Raw genomic sequence first — 23,988 nt, 5'->3', positions numbered from 1 at the left:
AGGAGGGGGAGGGGTGACAGGGAACGGGGTAGGTTGCACGCACCTCGCATGTGCAGAAAGCTGGGGCACGCGGAAAGGCTGCGTGTGTGCGTCCCGAGGGCGGGCTCTGTGGTTGTGATACCCGATGACCCCCCCTGCCCCAGTAAGACAGACACAGTGCCGGTGTTTTCTGACTTTTAATCGCTTTCCAAGCATCATGGCACACTTTCCTCGCACAGACAGGAGCAGTTCATCCCGGGCGCCGGAGGCTGGCCCCGTGAAGCGGGGGCAGGGGGCGGGGCTGACCACGGGCTGTAGTAGCAGCAACACCCGGAGGGATGGGCGAGTGTCAACCGGGAGGAGAGCCGGAAAGGCTGATGATACCTGATGACCCCCCGCCCCAGTAAGACAGACACAGTGCCGGTGTTTTCTGACTTTTAATCGCTTTCCAAGCATCATGGCACACTTTCCTTGCACAGACAGGAGCAGTTCATCCCGGGCGCCGGAGGATGGCCCCGTGAAGCGGGGGCAGGGAGCGGGGCTGACCAGGGGCTGCAGCAACACCCGGAGCTTCGCCCCTGCAGCCTGCGATCCTTGTCCAGGGTGCTGAAAGGACCTATGTGCGCGCTCCTGATCCGATGCCATGTGGGATCTTCTTCCGTGAACTTGGGGGGGCTGCAGGGGCGCAAACCATATATAGCCTCACTGCAGCCGTTCTCTGGAAAGGGTTGGAGGGCCCTGGAGGTGCTACAAAAGGAGGGAGGGAGGAAGGGCACTAATTAGCAGCAGTTTAGGTTGAAAAAAAAATTTCTGCTATGGAGCACTACATAATTTTCCTATGCTAGCCCTATACTACAGAAAGTTGGTGTGGGGGATGGCTTTTAGGAAGATGCTGAAGGAGGAATGCAATGACAGTGGCAGTCCTTTTCGGCCCTTGCAACAGTCTGGTGGTTGATTCTACAGCAACCCAAAGGAGTTGGCAGGAAGTAAGACAGCAGTCATGGTCAGCAAGGACAGCCTTGGGATTCCGCTGCCGCCCTGCACCACCAGTTTGTATGCAGTAATCTCCTCCTCTGTGCCTTCTTCTGTTGCCTTGCACTTGAAGATGCCGCCATGCATGGGGGTGTCCTTGTTGAAACGCAGGGTGCAGGAGTTGCCCTCTATTGCGCAGGGATACGGCCTGGAGCCATCCTTCCACCACATGTAGGAAGCATGATGGGAGCGCACTGGGCACGGCAGGTAAATGTAGCCATCATGGTCCACGGACACCACCTTCATGTTGTCCTGAGAAAGATGCGCTGCGTAGGTCCAGAGAAAAAGAGCCAGAAGAGGGAAATCTCAGGTTAGATAGAGAAAGTGAAGGAAAGATATCATATCTCAGCTGGTATATTTTCTGTTTGCGTTTAGATTATATTCCATGAATCTTTAGCAGGTGCAGTGCAGATTGTAACACATACACAAAAGTAAAATTCACATGATATAATACCAAAATATAATAATACAATATAAAAAAATAAAACACAAATCACCACTGCCAATGTCAGCTGCTCAACATTTAATCTCGCCAGCAACGTCCTGTTTAAACAGAACTGCTTTAATCCTGTGCCTGGCATAGCTCCTCGGGCAGAGTATTCCATGATGATGGAGCAGCTAAGAGATTAAATCAGTGAGACTCTTCCATGATGCCAGTATACTGCTAATATGTTACTGCCCTCCACATGCCAGCTTGGAATATATTCTGCCCCAGTATTTATTTCCATAGGGTTGTGTTTGGCAGACATTACCTGCTTCTTTTTCACACACTGTCATGTTCTGAGGGTCAAAGCTCTGCAGCAGATTACTGTAAGAAAGGACAGAAGGAGATGAAACAGATATAGTGTTATGGGGAGGAGATGAGGATGGCTGCAGGGTGAGGGTCAGTTATGGACTATGTTACAGAAAGGTGAGACAAGAAGATGTTTGACAACAGACCTGCCTGTGTCATTCCCCTCTTGGGAGATGGCTGAGCACCGCCGGTTGGTTGGGTCCCATCCGCAGTAGGGGTCCCTGGCCAGGATACACTTCCTGCAGGTGTCCCCATATTGCCCACAATCTGCCAGTGGCACATGTTTCAGCTGGAGCGTGGAGCCCACGTAAAGATGTCCCTGTGGCAGAGATACCGTGTCAGTCACAAGACATAAAGAGAGCGACTTGACCATTCACACTGCCTCCACCATCACCCGAGACTCTCACTCTAAAAGCAGCTTAGATGGTGCCACACATCTTGTAAATGATTGTAGATAGAGGGCTTAAGATGTTTGCTCTGCTCAGAGAGCAGCTACAGACTTTCAGGCTGCTGTTACCTGTCTCACTTTCAGGCCAATACAGAATGGTGTGCTCAGCCGAGCTCACCGTTAGCCCCCGTTTGGACGCGTGTTTTTGACGCGCTATTATTACCCCTTATACAGTAAGGGATAATAGTATGTGGAAAATGCCTGGCCAAACCCCCTCCCCCCCCTGAAACTAATAGCACTCATCACATGCAAATGCATGTTGATGGACCTATTAGGTATTCACCCGCAATACAGAAAGCAAAATGTGCAGCGAAGCCAAACATTTTACTTTCAGAAATTAACTCCTGCCGAAGCCAGGAGTTAATTTGAGACAGCAGCAGGCAAATGTACAGAATAGCAGAAAAAAACTGCTTTTCTGTACTCCCTCAGACTTAATATCATAGCGATATTAAGTTGGAGGCCCCTAAATAAAAAAAATAAAAATCTTAAAAAATAAATAAATCTGACAGCCGCAGCTTCTGCCAATAAGGAGGCGCTAGGGACGTGCTAGTATCCCTAGCGCCTCCTCATTAGCGCAGGCCCTCATTTAAATAGTGAATCGCGCGCCCAGATGAGGTGCCTGGGCGCGCGTTGGGAGAGTGGGCGCTCGCCTCAGAGCACCAGCTCTCCTGCGCACTTTACTGTATGGGCCTGATAGTGGGGATGCGACTCTGCTGTGCTGCAACTTCCTGGAAGAAGCAGAGGAATTGTGGAGCAGGCAGATGAGAAATACCAAAAATTATTCCAAAGAGAGAAGGAGAAAAGGAATTAAGGAATACATAGTTTCTCACCGCCCTTTCTGTGACATAGTTACAAGAAAGATGGATAAGCAGACAGACAGGAATAGAGTAAAAAAAACAAACAAACAGACAGTGAGCAAGACTGAGAAAGGGGAAGAGAAGGGATTTACTGTGCTGGTATCCAGTGCCATTGTAGAAACAGGAGCTACATCAGGGAAGGGACTGAGCTCAGCCAGGATGGTTGCTTGTCCATTACTATACAGCACTTTGTGAATCTTCCCTTTATCTAAGCCAAGAGAGAGAATGAAAAGTTCAGAGTATGCAAATCAGCACAAACCAGCAAACTGCCCTGCAACCCTCCCTGCTATTCCACTACTGAGACCCTCATGCACAGCTCTGCCAATGCCCCTCACTCCTGCCCTGCAACAGCCCCTGTTACTCCAGTACTGAGACCCCCCCTCCACAGCTCTGCCAATGCAAGGTAACACCCTTTTGAAGCTGTGCTGGCATGTAGTCCTAAAGCAAACAAGTAGGTTGCTTGGATATTTGGCTTTTCAAACTTTGGTGCCCTAGGCAGTTGTCTCTGCCTAAATCCGGGCCTGCCAGTCCTGCAGTACCCACGTCTATTCCTGTATTGAGGCCCCTCTTCCCCTTGGCAGTCCCATGATAGTTGATGCTGCATTCACCTGTTCCCAGGAAGAGGACAGTGTGGGGATTGTTACTGAAGTCCCAGACCCGGTCTGCAATGACTCTTGTGTAAGCCTGGTCTGGAGGTAGCACATAGAGTGGCTGATTCCCGTCTGGATGGATGACCTCCTCGATTTCAGGGTAATCTTTAATCACGCTCAGAATGTTCCTGCTCAGCGTGTTGGTGGTAGCCTGGGGGACACACTGAGTGAGAGAGGAGGCGTCAGTGCTGGAGAAGGGGTTGGATCACCATGGAAAACAGGGACGAGGGGATATAGGGGCACAAGGATATTACACAGATCTCAGCTCTTACCTTCCCAGGCCTTACTGTCAGTGGGTTTGAGTATCCTTTCAGTTTGGAAGTGGCGAAGGCGCGGCTAATCCTATCCATCGAGTATGCACAGACAGCAGTGGAACCACTGTAGGCAAAAAGGAAGAAAAGGTGAGATGAGCGAGCCAGGCTGCTGTCTCCATAACACCTCCTCGGCCTCAAGAGCTTGCTGGCTACTGACCAAAGGCTTCTGAAGACCGCAAACACTGTCCCTCTGCTCTCGCTGTCCCCTGCCAGCAGAAAAGCATCCTGCAGCTTGTTGAAATACTGAAAATCAGAGGGACCGCCGCAGATCAGATCAGCTTTTAGAAACGTGGTCCAGAAGTCCACCAAGAAGTTCTTCCCTCCCTCGTCAACCTGAAATGAAATAAATAATAAGGTTTATTTATGGTTCGGGGAGGGGAACAATAAAAAAAAACCATCCGTAAATAACATTCACAAAACCACAGATGTGAACATCAACAGAAAAAAAAAACCCTCAAAGTAACTACAAGATCTTTGCTGATGGTCGAAAATCTGATTCTGCTAAATTAAATGCATTTCGAAAAAGGAAAGGTATAAATGCCGTGGTGAATGCCTGTATGTCGTGGATAGCACCTGGAAGGGCAATCCATGCAATCGTGGCCGTCACCGAAAAGGCCCTTTCTCTCATTTCGCTGATGTGGGCTTCGGACCAGTGGAACCTCTAAGCCTTTGCCAGGAGGAGCTCAATGCCATGCACACAAAGAGCTGCCATTGAATAGGGAGCAACAGAACGGGCCAGCCTATTTCCAACCGTCTCACCGTATTGGCAGAAAAGCCTGGAGTTGCAGTAGTTCTTGGCTGGAAAAAATAAGCATCTGCAGTACAATGCAGAAATCATCTGGAATTAATAATGGTTTTAAGTGTGGTAGCATCCTTAGCTTATTAAAAGAAGCAGTCACAACAGACTGGACCTGAGATCAAAATGATAGCTGATGGTCAAAGATAACCCCTACATATCAGGTGCATCTGCATGAGGGTGGCTACTTAATATCATAAGTTCTGATTTTTCTACATTCAGGATAAGTCTGTTATGACACAGTTGTTGTGTAATAAATAATAGGCACATATGAGTCCGTTCACTTCAGTCTCTAAACAATCCCTATTAGGGGGCCTGGGGGATGTCAGTTCTATGTGCTAAGAAGTTCAGTAAATGCTGATCTGCTCCTACCGTGGATGGGTCAACAGCTTCTTTCAGAAACAGAGGCTGAGATTAGAGTACGCTCACCTATGACATGAGCTTGTTGAGTCTCAGCTGAGACCTTTGTTGATTCGGGGAAGAACGGGTGGATGGTGCATTGCGGCACGGGTCAAGCAGAGCTGGTTAGGGGTTTAGGGGTGAAACAATGACCAGGGAGTTCTACAGCCAAGAGAACAAGCTGATCCAGTCCTGGTTTGCCCCATTGCTTGCAGGGAAATGTAGTTCTATTTTTCGTATTGAGTTTCCTAAAAAAAACAAAACGTCCTGCATGCACTCTGATCACCCTATCATTAGCTGACTCCAAAGGGTGATGCAAGGACCCTGCCTCCCATCCCCCCTGCCACCCTCCTGCTGTTGACTGTTTACTCTCTGAGTGGAGTGGGGTTCGGGCACATTCTGCTGTTTGCTGCACCCTCCTGATGGAGGAATCCCAGGGCCCAAGCCCTTGCTGTCCCTTCTACGCACCTTGCACACCCGGCCCAATTTGACTTTGATGGACTCCTCATCTTGACCGGCAGTCCTGTTGATGTCATTGAAAAAGAAGTAGATTTCTTCCGCCGTCTTGTCCTTTTCAGGAAGCAAAGCCATGCTGACAACTTCTGCTCCTGGGAAAAAAAAAAAAAAAGCAAAAATCAGAAATCTGTGAGACCGAAAAGACAGACGAGAGGGACAGAGACAAGGAGCTGACGAAGCCTCTGCTCCCCACTGCCAGGAAAGGAGAGAGATGGATGGGTAGAGGTAGGGCAGGGGAGAGGGGTCCCTCCTGCTAGATTAGAAGCAGGAGACCCAGATTTGGTTCCCCTCCCCATCACCTGAAAAAGTCAGAAACGGTCCCCGTGCACCTGCTGAAAGTGTGAGGAAGGGACAGCATAATCCCCGCAGGGTGCATTAGAAAAGACCCTTGGAATGGGCAGGAGGCCCTCACAGCACCATGCGGGGCGGTGGTGCTACGTGGCTGCCGGTTCTGTGTGGATGAAAGGGGAGAGCCGGGATTACTGGGAGGGGAGAGGGGGAGGAGCTTTCACTTACTGCCCAGCCACTTGTCCTCTGTCTTCACCAGCTTCTTTTCCCCATAGCTGCGCTGGACGACGCTCCTCTCCTGAGATAACGCCGAGTACAGGTTGCCCTCTAGAAAATTTAACAAAGCAACAGGCTTGGAAGCGGCCTGGATCATAAGCCAAAAGAACGTCACCACCAGCTTTCACCTCTGGTCATAGGATTGCCTCATGTGTAAATGAATGTGGCTGACACACTTACGGAGGTGTGTGCCTGCCATGAAAGGACGGTTATATAGGAAAGAACAAAGGCTCGAAGAGTTGCCCGAAGAATATACTGCTCAGTTATAATCGGTTAGCCATGGTAATAAATATATAAGCTCTGGATCTACCAAGCCTTCTTGAATGTCGCCCACTGCATCGAGTATCCAGGCATTGCTAGTGAGGGAAACCTTAGCTTGCCACTTATTACTGGGGTCCTATGTCCAGCATACGGGTGCACTGCCTGTAGAGCAAGGTTTATTCTTGTCCTTCATGTTTCACTGACATAGGTTCCTTCTTTCCGATGTGGGTCCTGTGATAAGTGCCCTGCAGGGTTTAGTACCATTTTCCCCTCTTTGGGTCTCTGGTTATCAGTTTTTGTTTCAGCTAAGGTGGTTGCCGGAAAGCTTGAACTGGGGGAAGCAGGGAATATTTTGCTCAGGAATTCATCCTTCTGGAGTGGTGGTTGTAGGGCTTTCGTGATTTTTCCTAGGTTTTCCAGCTGCTGGTTGAATGCGTCTATGAGTGATGCCCATCCCATTCTCTTCCTGCATTGTAATAGGTTTCCCTAAGTAAGGGTACAATTGCATCTGCTCATTAAAACTTGTTTTGTAATCTACCTTGAGGCCATTTGTAGAAAAAGGTGGAATGTGAATAAATAAGAGAGAATGTATATTGTATTTTCTATGGTTATAACGGGTACTCTTCATCTGTTCCTCTCACTTTTGGGAAGTTTCTTATCTTGTACTTTTCTCAACAGCGCAGCTCTCCCTATATTGCGTTTCACATACTTATTGTGTATACACTATGGCTATCTCTTGTTTCTTTTATTACTACTTCTTCCATCTCTGTTTCATTCCTTCCTATTTCATCCACTTCTATCTCATTACCATTGTTAAATTATGTAGTTATACTGTTTTATCCAACCGTGCCACGCCATATTTATTTGGTATTTTATTGTGTATATTCTATGACTATTACCTGTTTCATTCATCTGTTCCTATTTACTGTTGTGAACCTAAACGCTTCTGCTCTCATTAATCTCCGCCAACCTCTAAGTTCCTGTAACCCTTGCCCATTGCAGAAAGACTAAATGAATTCTTTGCCTCCGTGTTTACTAATGAGGATGTTGGGGAGATACCAGTTCCAGAGATGGTTTTCAGGGGTGATGACTCAGACAAACTGAACGAAATCAATGTGAACCTGGAAGATGTAGTAGGCCAGATTGACAAACTAAAGAGTAGCAAATCACCTGGACCGGATGGTATGCATCCTAGGGTTCTGAAGGAACTCAAAAATGAAATTTCTGATCTATTAGTTAAAATTTGTAACCTATCATTAAAATCATCCATTGTACCTGAAGACTGGAGGGTGGCCAATGTAACCCCAATATTTAAAAAAGGCTCCAGGGGCGATCCGGGTAACTATAGACCAGTGAGCCTGACTTCAGTGCCGGGAAAAATAGTAGAAACTATTCTCAAGATCAAAATCGTAGAGCATATTGTCTAAATATTTAGACAATATAGAAAGACATAATTTAATGGGACACAGTCAACATGGATTTACCCAAGGGAAGTCTTGCCTAACAAATCTGCTTCATTTTTTTGAAGGGGTTAATAAACGTGTGGATAAAGGTGAACTGGAAGATGTAGTGTATTTGGATTTTCAGAAGGCGTTTGACAAAGTCCCTCATGAGAGGCTTCTACGAAAACTAAAAAGTCATGGAATAGGAGGCGATGTCCTTTCGTGGATTACAAACTGGTTAAAAGACAGGAAACAGAGAGTAGGATTAAATGGTCAATTTTCTCAGTGGAAAAGGGTAAACAGTGGAGTGCCTCAGGGATCTGTACTTGGACCAGTGCTTTTCAATATATATATAAATGATCTGGAAAGGAATACGACGAGTGAGGTTATCAAATTTGCGGATGATACAAAATTATTCAGAGTAGTTAAATCACAAGCAGACTGTGATACATTACAGGAGGACCTTGCAAGACTGGAAGATTGGGCATCCAAATGGCAGATGAAATTTAATGTGGACAAGTGCAAGGTGTTGCATATAGGGAAAAATAACCCTTGCTGTAATTACACGATGTTAGGTTCCATATTAGGAGCTACCACCCAGGAAAAAGATCTAGGCATCATAGTGGATAATACTTTAAAATCGTCGGCTCAGTGTGCTGCAGCAGTCAAAAAAGCAAATAGAATGTTAGGAATTATTAGGAAGGGAATGGTTAATAGAACGGAACATAATACCTCTGTATCGCTCCATGGTGAGACCGCACCTTGAATACTGTGTACAATTCTGGTCGCTGCATCTCAAAAAAGATATAGTTACGATGGAGAAGGTACAGAGAAGGGCAACCAAAATGATAAAGGGGATGGAACAGCTCCCCTATGAGGAAAGGCTGAAGAGGTTAGGGCTGTTCAGCTTGGAGAAGAGACGGCTGAGGGGGGATATGATAGAGGTCTTTAAGATCATGAGAGGTCTTGAATGAGTAGATGTGACTCGGTTATTTACACTTTCGAATAATAGAAGGACTAGGGGGCATTCCATGAAGTTAGCAAGTAACACATTTAAGACTAATCAGAGAAAATTCTTTTTCACTCAACGCACAATAAAGCTCTGGGATTTGTTGCCAGAGGATGTGATTAGTGCAGTTAGTGTAGCTGGGTTCAAAAAAGGTTTGGATAAGTTCTTGGAGGAGAAGTCCATTAATGGCTATTAATCATTTATACTTAGGGAATAGCCACTGCTATTAATTGCATCAGTAGTATGGGTTCTTCTTAGTGTTTGGGTAATTGTCAGGTTCTTGTGGCCTGGTTTTGGCCTCTGTTGGAAACAGGATGCTGGGCTTGATGGACCCTTGGTCTGACCCAGCATGGCAATTTCTTATGTTCTTATGTTCTTACTTCTTCTATTAATTCTATCAGCAGCTCTCTAGCTATGATGACTGTTAATGTTAATTTTCTATGTTTGATGTAAACCGATGACATATGACTTGTGTCATGAACGCCGGTATAGAAAAGAATTAATTAAATAAATAAATAGTTTTGGAGCTTTTGGCTTCTGGGTCAAAGCTGGTATCACATGGACAGGATGGAGGCGGTCCAGAGAAGGGCGACCAAAGTGGTGTGAGGTCTGTATCGGAAGACTTAAGAGACTGAAGGATCTAACTATGTACACCCTGGAGGCGCAGGAGAGATACGATGCAGACCTTCAGATACCTAAAAGGTTTTAATGATGTTCAAACTTCAAACCTTTTCAGCTGGAAAGAAATCAATAGAGCTAGGGGGTTACGGAATGAAACTCCAGGGGGGGGGGACACCACTCAGAACCAACGTCAGGAAGTATTTCTTCATGGAGAGGGTGGTGGATGCCTGGAATGCCCTTCTGGAGGAGGTGGTGAAGACAAAAACAGTCAAAGAATTCAAAGGGGCGTGGAATAGAATAGAGGTTAGAAATTCAGGAAAGGGTGCAGAGGGGTAACCAGCACAGAGCAGCAGTTACTACCCTTAACAGAAGGCATGGGGACTGCTACCCTTTAGCCTTGATGCTGGTGTTGCAACTACAACATCACTGTCTGCTTTGATGGTGGAAGGGGAAAAAGGGGAATTGGGCCCTGGCTTTTATGGTCTGGGGTACTGATATGCAGATATTAGGGAAAAAACACATGACTGCTTCTATGGCCAAGTTCAAAAGCAAAGCACATTCAAGCAGCATTGTTTGAATTATCAAGCAGACCATAAGAAGCTTGCAGGGCAGACTGGCTGCACCAGTTGCTCCTTTTCTGTCGTTTTACTGCCTATGCAAGGGATGAAAACTGGAGCTGTAAAGTAGTAACATCTGTGGGCTGCTTTTCTGTATACAGATGTTTGTAAGTGTCCATTCTCAAGCAGGACTGTAGTGTCCGAAACTGTAGTTCTCGTCATGGAGTTGTCCAGCTTGGGTAGGGTTTTTGGAATGGAGTGCATTAAAGGAGTTGTCAAAATCCTTAAAGAATATCCTCTGTCCCTCCAGCCTGAGCTTCCCAACGACCACCTAACCTGAAACAAAAAAGCAATAAAGTGCAAGCTTCAAGCAGAAACTCAGAGAGGAGAGAAGGGCCGAACCCCCCCTCCCCCCCCCCCCCCCCCCCGCAAGCAGCGCAAATCTCAGGGAGGGGGAGGGGCCTCCAAAACTCCAGACAGCCCTTCGTGTTTCTGCTCCTCTCGGAACGCAGAGCCCACAATCCAATGCAAAAAAAAATAAAAAATGGGAGGTAGCCAAGAATGAAGGGCAGAGACCTAAACTAACTCAGAAGTGAGCTCACAGGCAGGGACATGTGACATTAAGATGATCAAATACTTGGGAACAGATGCCAAGGTGGCAACTTCGTGAGCACTTTTTACTGGCAGGCTTCACATGAACTTTCAGAGGGAAATGGCCACATGTACCACGGATACAAAGCACCCACGGACTTTTACACTGGCTTTCTGTGGCCCTGATTTTCTGGGTGCATTTCTTTTCGAATCCCAGCCAAAGCATGCGCTCACTCTGGCACCCCAGGCACACTTTCAGCTGAACCCTGAGGGGGGGGGGGGGGATATTTTCATTCTCACGCAGCCAATTTTATACATTTATATGTTTATAAACCACAAAACCCTTTGCTGTATGTGGTGTACAAGCTAAAAACATTCAGAAAATAAAACAGAGAAAAGAAATCCATGCAGCACAGCAGACATCTCAAAAACGAACAGCACCACAAGCGACCTAACAATAGTTGTTTATAGGGCTGTTTAAAGAAGAACGCATGGATGTGAATCACCATTTAATCTCCGATAACCATCCTAAGAAGGACTTATTAAGGACAGTGGCTTTCTCCCCCATTATCAGACCAAGCCCCCCCCCCCCCCCCCGAAGGGTGACGTGTTCCTGTCCCGTAATGCAGACGACGTCAGGCCTAGCTAGTGCCAGGGTCGCTGAGTTCCAGGCCTTCGGGAGGGCACCAGGCCAGCGGGGATGACCGCGTGGAACTTTGGAGGTGGACCCTCCCCCAACCCCAGGGCTACCTAGGGCGATGGAGGGCCCGACTGCGATGTTTCCTCATTGACCTGATGAAGGGAGCTATTCACATATGCACTGAATTAGCCCCACAAAGAGGTCTCAACTCGATGCTCGACCCATTATTTCAAACCTATCTAATAAATCATACATTTAAAAAAAAAAAAAAAAATCAAAATGCCTTTCCGCACCCTTCTCCATCCATGATTTAAGCAGTATATGAGGGGACTACGTACCTACTGAGATGGTCACCGCTGCTTGGGAAGGCAGTGCTGGAGATATCCTCTCTCCGTTTATAAAGTCCTGCTGTCCAGAACTGTCCCGTACAATCTTTGAGTCCTTATTCTTGAATTGCAGATGGAAAAAAAAAACAAAACCTCAGTGTTACAGTGGCAGCTCTCTTCCAATGGCAGACCCATGACTTCCTTACGTAGCCGAAAGATTCACTGGTGGTGATGCAGGGAAAACGGAGACTGCAGCAGCAGTTCCCAAACTGGTTCCGGTGACCCATAGCCGGTCATAAGACCCAGGGTATGTAAACACATCTCCTGCCTGTTCATGGTGGAAACCCTGCAACTTTACAGGGGTCTTCGGAGCATAGGAAAAGAATCAGTTGAGGAGGGGGCTTACTCCAGAGGTGGGATGTCTGAGAATTGCTTTATTAAACGGAGTAAGTGTTCAAGCTGTATGCTAGTGCACATAACGGTTGCTCCCCCATGTCTAGCATAGAGGCATACCTCTTACAACATAAGATACTTCCTGCAAACCTTTGTTGCTTACCATGAACCAGCACCTGGGAGAGTCAGCGTTGGTGCCACAGACAATGATGGTTATGTTATTTATCCTCTGGATCACACGGATGTAATTATCACAGACATCCTGAAGCAAGAAAGAAGAAATCCCATGGCTGCTTATCAGCTTCCTGCAGTTTATTGAGGAGAAAGCAGAATCGGTACAGCTATGCGGGGTGGGGAGGGGAGGGGGAATGTCTCAGTACTGGAACAGCAGGAGTGAGGTGCATTGGCAGAGCTGTGTGAGGGTCTCAGTACTGGAATAGCAGGGGGTGCTGCAGGGCTGGAGTGAGGTGCATTGGCAGAGCTGTGTGTGGGGGTCTCAGTACTGGAATAGCAGGGGTGCTGCAGGGCAGGAGTGAGGTGCATTGGCAGAGCTGTGTGAGGGTCTCAGTACTGGAATAGCAGGGGGTGTTGCAGGGCAGGAGTGAGGTGCATTGGCAGAGCTGTGTGTGGGGGGGTCTCATTATTGGAATAGCAGGGGGTGTTGCAGGGCAGGAGTGAGGAGCATTGGCAGAGCTGTGTGTGGGGGGGTCTCATTATTGGAATAGCAGGGGGTGTTGCAGGGCAGGAGTGAGGGGCATTGGCAGAGCTGTGTGTGGGGGGGTCTCATTATTGGTATAGCAGGGGGTGTTGCAGGGCAGGAGTGAGGTGCATTGGCAAAGCTGTGCATGAGGGTGTCAGTACAGGAATTACAGGAGGTGCTGTGGGTGAGGAGTGAGGTGCATTCGCAGGTGATGTGTTTGTTTGTGCATTTTGTTACAGCATTTAATGGCTTCTAGAGTGAAGCATAGAAAAAGCCTCTGAAAGAGCAGAGAGAGAGAGGCCAGCAGGAGTGGGATCTCTGCCAGACACTGAAGATTTCTCCTCAGCCTCCTTTGCTTGTTAGAATGATCTTTGGGTTTTCCCCATGATCTGGTTCATTTGGATTCAGCACCATAAACCTCCAGTCCCCCTTATTTAATCATCCTAACAGCCCAGGCATTGCAGTGATGGTCCTCGGCTGGAGGCTTCTCACACAACCCTGCAGCCTGGGGCCCTAAATCCACCCACCAGGAGCCACCAGAGCATGCTGACAGGGGCTCCCCCCACTCTTGTCCACACCAGGATAACCAGGAGAGCTGCTTCTGCTTCATCCCCAGCCTGCTGTCCTGCTGTCCACTGATTCACAGAAGAAGCCCCACGGGAGGAGAGGCAGAGAGGTTTCTGCAGACAGCGCCATCCACAACCAGTCTCTCTCTGCTGCTCTTCTCTGCACTGCTCTTACCTGGGCTGTTGGGTACTTGTCCTCGCACTTCTTCATTGCCTTGTCATCTGGCTTGAGCATAATCTGATGGAGAGAAAAAACACAGCAGTTCCTCCCCTTTAATTACCATCACCAGTAAAGACAGCACCCCCTCCAGATTATTTACTGTGCATCACCAAATAAACACAGCACCCCTCCCCTTTAATGACTGTACATTACCAGTAATCACAGCAACCCCTCCCCATTAATTACTGTATAACACCAAATAAACACAGCACCCCTCCCCTTTAATGACTGTACATTACCAGTAAACACAGCACCCCCTCCCCATTAATTACTGTATAACACCAAATAAACACAGCACCCCTCCCCTTTAATGACTGTACATTACCAGTAAACACAGCACCCCCTCCCCATTAATTACTGTATAACACCAAATAAACACAGCACCCCCTCCCCATTACTGTACATCACCAGTAAAGACAGCACCCCCTCCAGATTATTTACTGTGCATCACCAAATAAACACAGCACCACCTCCCCATTACTGTACATCACCAGTAAAGACAGCAACCCCTCCAGATTAATTACTGTGCATCACCAAATAAACACAGCACCCCCTCCCCATTAATTACTGAACATCACCAGAAAACACAGCAACCCCTCCCCATTAATTACTGTATAACACCAAATAAACACAGCACCCCTCCAGATTAATTACTGTGCATCACCAAATAAACACAGCACCCCCTCCCCATTAATTACTGAACATCACCAGTAAACAAAGCAACCCCTCCCCATTAATTACTGTATAACACCAAATAAACACAGCACCCCCTCCCCATTACTGTACATCACCAAATAAACACAGCACCCCCTCCCCATTAATTACTGAACATCACCAGTAAACACAGCACCCCCTCCCCATTAATTACTGTATAACACCAAATAAACACAGCACCCCTCCCCATTAATTACTGAACATCACCAGTAAACACAGCAACCCCTCCCCATTAATTACTGTATAACACCAAATAAACACAGCACCCCCTCCCCATTACTGTACATCACCAAACACAGCACCCCCTCCCCATTAATTACTGAACATCACCAGTAAACACAGCACCCCTCCCCATTAATTACTGTACATCACCAAATAAACACAGCACCCCTCCCCATTAATTACTGAATATCACCAGTAAACACATCACCCCCTCCCCATTAATTACTGTATAACACCAAATAAACACAGCACCCCCTCCCCATTAATTACTGTACATCAACAAATAAACACAGCACCCCTCCCCATTAATTACTGAACATCACCAGTAAACACAGCACCCCCTCCCCATTAATTACTGTACATCACCAAATAAACACAGCACCCCTCCCCATTAATTACTGAACATCACCAGTAAACACAGCACCCCTTCCCATTAATTACTGAACATCACTAAATAAACACAGCTACCCCTCCCCATTAATTACTGTAAATCACCAAACACAGCACCCCCTCCCCATTAATTACTGTACATCACCAGTAAACACAGCACCCCTCCCCATTAATTACTGAACATCACCAATAAACACAGCACCCCTCCCCATTACTGTACATCACCAAATAAACACAGCTCCCCTCCCCATTAATTACTGTACATCACCAATAAACACAGCACCCCCTCCCTATTACTGTAAATCACCAAATAAACACAGCACCCCCTCCCCATTAATTACTGTACATCACCAAATAAACACAGCTTCCTTCCCCATTAATTACTGTACATCACCAGTAAACACAGCACCCCCTCCCCATTACTGTACATCACCAATAAACACAGCACCCCCTCGCCATTACTGTACATCACCAAATAAACACAGCTTCTCTCTCCATTAATTACTGTACATCACCAAACACAGCACCCCTTCCCATTAATTACTGTACATCACAAGTAAACACAGCACCCCCTCCCCATTACTGTACATCACCAAATAAACACAGCACCCCCCATTAATTACTGTACATCACCAGTAAACACATCTCCCCCTCCCCATTAATTACTGTACATCACCAATAAACACAGCACCCTCTCCCCATTTATTTATTTAAAATCTTTTGTATACCACCTGGATAATTTTAGGTAAATGTAAGCGGTTTACATAAAAGAACGTACATAATTTAAAAACGAGGAAGGATAGGTATGGGGAGGTTGGATTTCAGAGCAAACAAATGGCCGCTGTGCTGGGTGCCCGCCCCCCAACCACTCCGCCCCCCCGATCGCCCCTTTTTCAAGCCCCGGGACTTACACGTGTCCCGGGGGTTTACGCGTGTGCCTGGGCCTTTTGAAAATCTACCCCATAGTGAGTAAAGCAAGATAATTCAAAGTACAAATCAGAGAAAGGTGAGGGAGAAAGATCATAGTGCTCAGAGCTTGTTGACGGCAGCGGAACATAAGTATGTAATTAGCATTTTCTTAAACTCTTTTGTGCTTGATACTAGTCTGAGTGAGTCAGGGATTGAATTCAATAAACCAAGGCCTGCCACTGAAAAGGTGCTTTTCCTGGTTAATTCTAGCCTTGCCGTCTTGATTGTGGGAACTTGTAATGAGATTTTGTTGACAATTCGTAAGTGACGTGGTGGTTGGTACAGTCTTAATGAGGAACAGAGCCAAACAACTGAAGGGTTGTGAATTAAGTTATGAATAATTGTCAGAACATTATACTGATTGCGTTGCCATATTGGAAGCCAGTGAAGGGACTGAATGACTGGGGTAATGTGATCTCTGAAATTTATGTTGGCAACAAGACGAGCTGATGTATTTTGGACTAACTGAAGCGGACACAGGGTAGTATCTGGAAGACCAGACCTGTCAAAATCAAGGCTTGTAATACTGTACGGAAATCCGTAGGAAATAGTAGGAGTTTTAGTCTTTTCAGCAAATGAATTTTGTAAAATGAACTTTTCACTACTGCGGAAATATTGGCAGACATTGATAAGTTTGAGTCCAAGGTAACTCCTTTTTATTAAAAAATGCTTTCTTTATTGCATTTTAAATTTAATTACACAAAATAATATTTGCGAATGGAAAAAACAGATGTATCACATTTACATACAAATAAACTCAAGATATCATCTCCAATCAGATATCTAGTAATATGTGAATTCCATCTTTATAATAAGAGTTCAGGGGGCAGATACTAAACAAATTTTGAGCGAACCAACGTTAGGGAAAAGGGAAAAAGAAACGACGGCGGCTGAGAGATGCCTACATTAAGCCTATTGTATTGTTAATGCCGCATTTGAGTGGGAGTCAATGAAAAAATGGAGTTGAGATGGTTCGAAAAAAACATAAACAGAATCAAGGTATCTTACTACGCATTCCAAGGTAACTCCTAAATTGCAAGCACAGTTTACGATACGGGATTCTACAATTTTCAAAGATAAATTCGGGGTGGGGGGGGCACAGGAAGAATGAGGAATAGTGGACAGCTGGATCATTTCAGTTTTTGAAGTGTTCAATTTCAGATGGTTGTGTGATATCCATGGATTTATAGTTCTGAGATATAGAATAATTAGAGATAATGGGCCGGATTTTAAAAGCCCTATGAGCGTAAATCCAGAGGATTTACATGTGTGGGAGGGGGATTTTACACGCACCAGGCCTTATTTTATAAAGGCCCTGCGACGCGCATAAAGCCCCGGGATGTCTGTAAGTCCCGGGGCTTGCAAAAAGGGGCGGGGCGAGGGCGAAGCAAGAGGCCTACGACACAGCGGCCATTGTGTTGGAGGGTCACGTGCTGGCAGGCTGCCGGTGTGTGCAACCTGTGCCTGCCTCCAGGCAGGCGCAAAAGGTTTGTTAAGACTTTTGGGGGGGGTTAGAATAGGTCTAGGGGGGAAAAGGTTAGGGGGAAGGCAGTGCCTGATAGGGAACGGGGGAAGGCAGCGCAGCTTGACGCGCACAAGGTGCACAATTGTGCACCCCCTTGTGCGCACCGACCCCTGATTTTATAACTTGTGCGTGCAAATTATAAAATCAGGCATACATGTGTGCGTGCCAGGTAGCACGCACACATGTACGCCTGCGCGCTGCTTTGAAAAATCTACTCCTATGTGTTAGATCAGGATGAAGTATATGGTAAGGTGAACTGAATGTCATCAGCATAAATTCTACAATTTATTCTTAGACCAGCCAGCAAGTGGCAGAGGGGAAGCAAATAAATATTAAATAGAAAAGTGAACTCCCGAGTTAGTGAAATACCAGTTAGAGTAATGTTGCCTAAGATTAACTTGTTGGGGGTGGTTAGATAGGAAAGATTTAAACCATCGAAGCACAGTGCCCTCGATACCTATGTGCTGAAGATTAGCGAAAAGGATATCATGCTTTAGAGTGTCAAAGGCAGCTGAGATATCAAGGAAAACTAGAATATAATCTATGTTAGAGTCAAAGCCACGAATAGTAGAGTCAAAAAGTGAGAGGAGAAGAGATTCAGTGCTGTGACCTTTGCGGAAGCCATGTTGGTTTGGATGAAGAATGTTGTTGGTTTTCAATATATTCCATAAATTGGTGGAGGACTACAGATTCGATTGACTTTGCTAAGGTGGGCAATGAAGCTATTGGGCGAAGGTTGGTAATGTCAGTGTGATCTATTGATTTCTTTTTAGGGATAGGTAGGATAGATGTCTGTTTTAAGGCGGTTGGAAATGTACCAGTATTAACTGAAAGAATCTGGTGTATCTTTTAACATCAATATTGCTGTGGAACCACGTGCAATTTATGTTAAATTTGTAGGACCTCTGTGCTACATGGGTGTGTAACATGTACACCCCATCTGTAGTTTACAGGTCCAAAATTGCTTTATTTTATTTCAACCATACTCATTCTTAGAGTTTTTGAACGATTTTTAGAATTATTTTTCTTGTTTTATATAAAACTGTTCCAAGACCCCAATATTCAAGAGCATATCGTGCTAGCAATCTAAGTGAAAGCAACAGCTCTTCACTGCCAATGCTCATTCACACCGCTCATCGGAGCATAATACTCATCTATGATATGATTTTCTGACGCGCTCATGACATCTTCATCATCATGAGTGCGTCAGAAAATCATATCATAGATGAGTATTATGCTCCGATGAGCGGTGTGAATGAGCATTGGCAGTGAAGAGCTGTTGCTTTCACTTAGATTGCTAGCACGATATGCCCTTGAATATTGGGGTCTTGGAACAGTTTTATATAAAACAAGAAAAATAATTCTAAAAATCGTTCAAAAACTCTAAGAATGAGTATGGTTGAAATAAAATAAAGCAATTTTGGACCTGTAAACTACAGATGGGGTGTACATGTTACACACCCATGTAGCACAGAGGTCCTACAAATTTAACATAAATTGCACGTGGTTCCACAGCAATATTGATGTTAAAAGATACACCAGATTCTTTGTGTATTTTGATGTGTGTGTACATTTGTATGAATCTGGAATAAGAGTGTTTTGGGCATATTGATTGTGACCAGTATTAACTGATACATTACCTAGCTGGGCTAATGCGGGTGCGATATATTCTCTTATATCTTTTAGTAGCTGTCCTGGACAAATGATGTAAGGACTATTGGAAGCTTTTGTTTTAGAGAGAATGCAAGATTTAGTGGGAGGGTTTATGCTAGTAAAATCAGAGCAGGAAAAAGCAGCTCAAGGGAGGTTAACTTGGGAAATAGGGAAATGAGTAAATTCAGAAGAGATTTCATTTGTTTTGTCACTGAAGTGTTGTGCGACATCATCACAAAAGGCATTGGCAATGTGATTGGAAGGTTCCGATTTTGCCATAGTAAGGGATTTTACGATATTAAATAAGATGTTGGGGTTGCTATTGGCCGCCTGTATTTTATTATCTTAAAATGTTTTTTAGCGCAGTCAGTATCCTTTTTCTATTTGTTTAGGTGAGAGAGGTAATCAATTTTGTGTTCAGGGAGTGGGTTTTTGGGCATCTTAATTTAAGTTTCATATTGTGCAAAGAAGGCGTGAACCAAAGAGAACTGGATCTGGATGAGATAATAATGAGGTTTTTTTTAGAGGCTATCGAGTCAAGAGAGCTGGAGATTGATGAGTTCCATTTTTCAACCAGATGCTCAATGTCAGTATCGACAATGGTAGGGATATGAGGGAGAAGAAGGTTAGCAAAAAATTCTGGGTCAACTTTTTTCCCTTTTGAATATTTTTATGGGTTCAATATGGGAATTAGTATGTTTGCATTTAAGTTTTCCGGTTATTTATTTATTTAACGTTTTTTATATACCGACGTTCATTTGCACATCATATCGGTTTACATATCAACAGATGACATATGAATGGAAATTACATATAACAGGGTAAGTAACTATGGATTACAACAGTATATTACAACTAAGTGAAAAGGACAGGGGGAAAGGGGAAGAAAGAAACTAAAAGGAGAACATATGCTGAGAGGAACAAATAATGAAAATTGTTAAATTGTAGAGGTTACTTCAATTACGACATGATCTGACCATGGTACAGTCTGAGTGACAGCAGTTAGACTTGCATTTTCAGGATTGTTAATTACGATTATCGATAAACACAACACCCTCTCCCCATTAATTATCATCACCAGTAAACACAGCACCCCCTCCCCATTAATTACCATCATTAATAAACACAACAATCCCTCCTCAATTACCATCACCGATAAACAAAGCTCCCTCCCCATTAATTGCCATCACCAATAAACACAGTACCCCTCCCCATTAATTACCATCACCAATAAACACAGCACCCCTCTCCATTAATTACCATCACCAAAAAACACAACACCCCTCCCCATTAATTACCATCACCAATACAGACCGCACTCCCTCCCCATTAATTACCATCACCAATAAACACAATACCCCTCCCCATTAATTACCATCACCAATACAGACCGCACTCCCTCCCCATTAATTACCATCACCAATAAACACAACACCCCTCCCCATTAATTACCATCACCAATACAGACCGCACTCCCTCCCATTAATTACCATCACCAATAAACACAATACCCCTCCCCATTAATTACCATCACCAATACAGACCACACTCCCTCCCCATTAATTACCATCACCAATAAACACAGTACCCCTCCCCATTAATTACCATCACCAATAAACACAGCACCCCTCTCCATTAATTACCATCACCAATAAACACAGTACCCCTCCCCATTAATTACCATCACCAATAAACACAGCACCCCCTCCCCATTAATTACCATCACCAATAAACACTGCACCCTTCCCCATTAATTACCATCACCATTAAACACAGGACCCCTTCCCATTAATTACCATCACCAATAAACACAGCACCCCTCCCCATTAAACACAGTATCCCTCCCCATTAATTACCATCACCAATAAACACAGTACCCCTCCCCATTAATTACCATTACCAAATAAATACAGCACCCCTCCCCATTAATTACCATCACCAATACAGACCGCACTCCCTCCCCATTAATTACCATCACCAATAAACACAGTACCCTTCCCCATTAATTACCATTACCAATAAACACAGCACCCCTCTCCATTAATTACCATCACCAATAAACACAGTACCCCTCCCCATTAATTACCATCACCAATAAACACAGCACCCCCTTCCCATTAATTACCATCACCAATAAACACAGCACCCCTCCCCATTAATTACCATTACCAAATAAACACAGCACCCCTCCCCATTAATTACCATCACCAATAAACATAGTACCCCTTCCCATTAATTACCATCACCAATAAACACAGTACCCCTCCCCATTAATTACCATTACCAAATAAACACAGTACCCCTCCCCATTAATTACCATCACCAAATAAATACAGCACCTCCTCCCCAATAAACACAGTACCCCTCCCATTAATTACCATCACCAATAAACACAGCACCCCTCTCCATTAATTACCATCACCAATAAACACAGCACCCCCTCCCCATTAATTACCATCAACAAATAAACACTGCACCCCCTCCCCATTAATTATTGAACATCACCAATATATCCCGCACCCCCTCCCCATTAATTCCTGTTCATCCTTCTCACTCTGCTCCTCTCCCCGTGCTGTGTGTGTGGACTCAGTAAGCAATGATCATCAGTAGAATGGGAGGGAGAAACTCCCTTATAAAGCCTCCCATGTGCAGAGGTGGAAGGACATCTCTTGGCTTCCTGATCTGCGCAGCCTTTCTAAAGTTTCAGCTATTTCGCAGGTTTTCAGGCACTGCCATGAAGGACAGGAGCTCTCCAGTCCACATGGAGGGCTGAAGATGTCAAACTGCTCCCCCCATCCCCAGCACAGCCCCCCCCGCCCGCCCCCTGCCCCGCAGCTCAGGGAGAGCAGGACGGCTGCTACCTTGCTCTCGCTAACGTTGGGGCCATTGATGGTCAGAATGTAGAGGACCCCTCGCCCCCCGATGTACGCCTGGGTGCATCTTTCCTCGTGGAAGAGGACAGACGGGCTCTCTGCGCTGGCAAACCTCAGTCCTGGAGAATCTGCAGGGGGGGGGGGGGGGGAGAAAGGAGGTCATGAGCGAGAGGCACAGAATGAATGACAAGGTTCCCTCTGTCAGGGCAATCCCTGTAAGGGACAGTCTTCTGACATGAGAGAGAGGACTCATCCATGATCTGCTTACAGCCTGGGATTCCTAATTGCCCTAATAGCTGTCTGTCTGTCTCATTCCTGCTTTTTATGTGATCGCCATACCGAAGCGTGTTGTCTCCGCAGCAGATGGGTGCAGGGAATCGGTTGCAAAGCAGGCATGATCTGTTCCCAGGAACAGAGGTGGCATGAGAGGGGATTTTTTCCCCCCCTTTGCAATCAGATCGTTTTTAAGGACTTTCTGCTTCAATCTGTTGTCTGTCTGTCTGTCTGTATTTTCTGCGAGGTGAGTGCTAAATGCTGCAGTCGGAGGGAGCTCTCTCCTCTACCCGCAATGCAGAGGATGCAGCCACGCAGGGAGCTGAGCCTCAGCACAGGCACCTAGCAGTGCTGGCCAAACCGTAAGCTCCTGATATTCATGTGGCATTTTGTTTCCCCTACCCCCCTCTCCCATGTGCTACTTCTGGCTCGTTTCTCTGGAGAACAGTTTACTAGTCAGCTCTGCTCGGGGCTAGTGGGCAATGGGGAAGGCTATAGATGGCAGCAGGAGCACAGCCAAGAAGCCCCGACTGTACATCCGCAAGCCACGGAAGAGAATTCGGCTCCGAGTTCTAATCAGCACCACCGGGAGTGCCAGCGAATCGCAGTGCCCAGTCTCACCTGTCTGCCAAAGCTTCAGCCTGGGGATCTTCTGCCCGCAGACCAGGCTGAGGGCGGAGAGCAGGACGAGCAGCCCCTCCATGTCTCTGGAGCAGTCTCGGCTTGGAATATCTGCCCTGTGCTCCCTGGCTCTCTGCTTTCCTGCGTCTTTCTGTCTCCTTTCCCTCCTGTTCAGCTGTTCTCCTCTCTCTCTCTCTCTTGCTACGTGTATGTGTATGTCTCTCTCTCTCTCTGCTCTCTATATCCTGTTTGTCTTCCTTCCACCCCACCCCCACCGTTCCCCAATTCCTTGCCTCTCACACGCCCCCTCTCTTTCACTGCTGCTTGTGCCTTGCCTCTATAGGTTGTTGTTTTTTTCCCTTTCCTTTCTGACATCCTGGGTACCTCTGTCCTGAACCCAAATCTTCCCTCCACCACGTCCTCTGGTACACCATGCCAGGCCTTGCCATCTTCTTACCACAGCCCTCAGGCTCCTTCCCTGTCTCATTGCCAGGTTTTGAGATTTCACACAGCCTCCCCTCCCCATGGTCGCTCTGTGCAGGCCACCCCAGTCTTTTTGGAAACCAAATGCTGTTGTGCCACTGCTGTTTTAGGGCGGTGATTGTTGCTCCGTGCAGGTTGCCCCTTGGCTAGCTCCCCGGCCTGGGGTGCCAGTAGGTCCTTGCTTCAGCTACCACTTCCCCTTTTTGCAAGTAAAGATCATCTGTGTTTATTCCAAGATTTGTTTTCAGTTCCTTACCGTTTGAACTTCCACAACTGTTCCAGGAGTGCATTCCAGGCATCCACCACCCTTTTCATGAAAAAAAAAAAATAAATTCTGATCCTCTGTAGTCAACCCTCTTGGAGCTTCACATCATGACATCTAGTGCTACAGTTTCCTCTCCATTGAAAGCAGTTTACTTCTTGTAGGTTATTAATCCCTTTCAGGTATTTAAATGTCTATCATATCCCCACTGCCTCTTTTCTCCTCTAGGGTAAACATTATTTAGGCACTTAAGTCTCATCTCATGTCTTTTGATGTAGACTCTGCACCATTTTGGTTGCCTTTCTCTGGACTGCTCCTATCCTGTCTGT

The 23,988-nt window shown here is 45.9% G+C and overlaps 1 protein-coding gene across 1 annotated transcript; it reads right to left on the bottom strand.

The window, feature by feature from the left end:
• Positions 1-400: 400 nt before the first annotated feature.
• On the bottom strand, positions 401-23,128 carry LOC115078789 (semaphorin-7A-like). The gene is made up of 14 exons (XM_029581815.1): positions 22,915-23,128; positions 22,009-22,148; positions 13,630-13,692; positions 12,352-12,450; positions 11,808-11,916; positions 6,301-6,399; positions 5,737-5,876; positions 4,231-4,406; positions 4,032-4,137; positions 3,718-3,922; positions 3,202-3,317; positions 1,951-2,123; positions 1,764-1,819; positions 401-1,277 (listed from the first exon to the last, which is right to left on the bottom strand). Exons 1-14 carry the CDS (start codon positions 22,994-22,996, stop codon positions 937-939), a joined length of 1,905 nt encoding a protein of 634 aa, XP_029437675.1. The 5' UTR covers positions 22,997-23,128; the 3' UTR covers positions 401-936.
• Positions 23,129-23,988: the final 860 nt, after the last annotated feature.

This window comes from Rhinatrema bivittatum, chromosome 16 (genome assembly GCF_901001135.1).
Source record: "Rhinatrema bivittatum chromosome 16, aRhiBiv1.1, whole genome shotgun sequence".
NCBI classification, from domain to species: Eukaryota; Metazoa; Chordata; class Amphibia; order Gymnophiona; family Rhinatrematidae; genus Rhinatrema; species Rhinatrema bivittatum.
This window is presented reverse-complemented; position numbering and strand designations above follow the sequence as displayed.

Excerpts from the sequence above, each read along its gene's own strand:
- LOC115078789 (XM_029581815.1), bottom strand. The coding sequence starts at position 22,996 with ATGGAGGGGCTGCTCGTCCTGCTCTCCGCCCTCAGCCTGGTCTGCGGG. Across the intron at positions 12,451-13,629 it reads ACAAGTACCCAACAGCCCAG|GATGTCTGTGATAATTACAT; the intron begins GTAAGAGCAGTG and ends TTCTTGCTTCAG. Across the intron at positions 3,923-4,031 it reads TGACAGTAAGGCCTGGGAAG|TGTGTCCCCCAGGCTACCAC; the intron begins GTAAGAGCTGAG and ends TCTCTCACTCAG.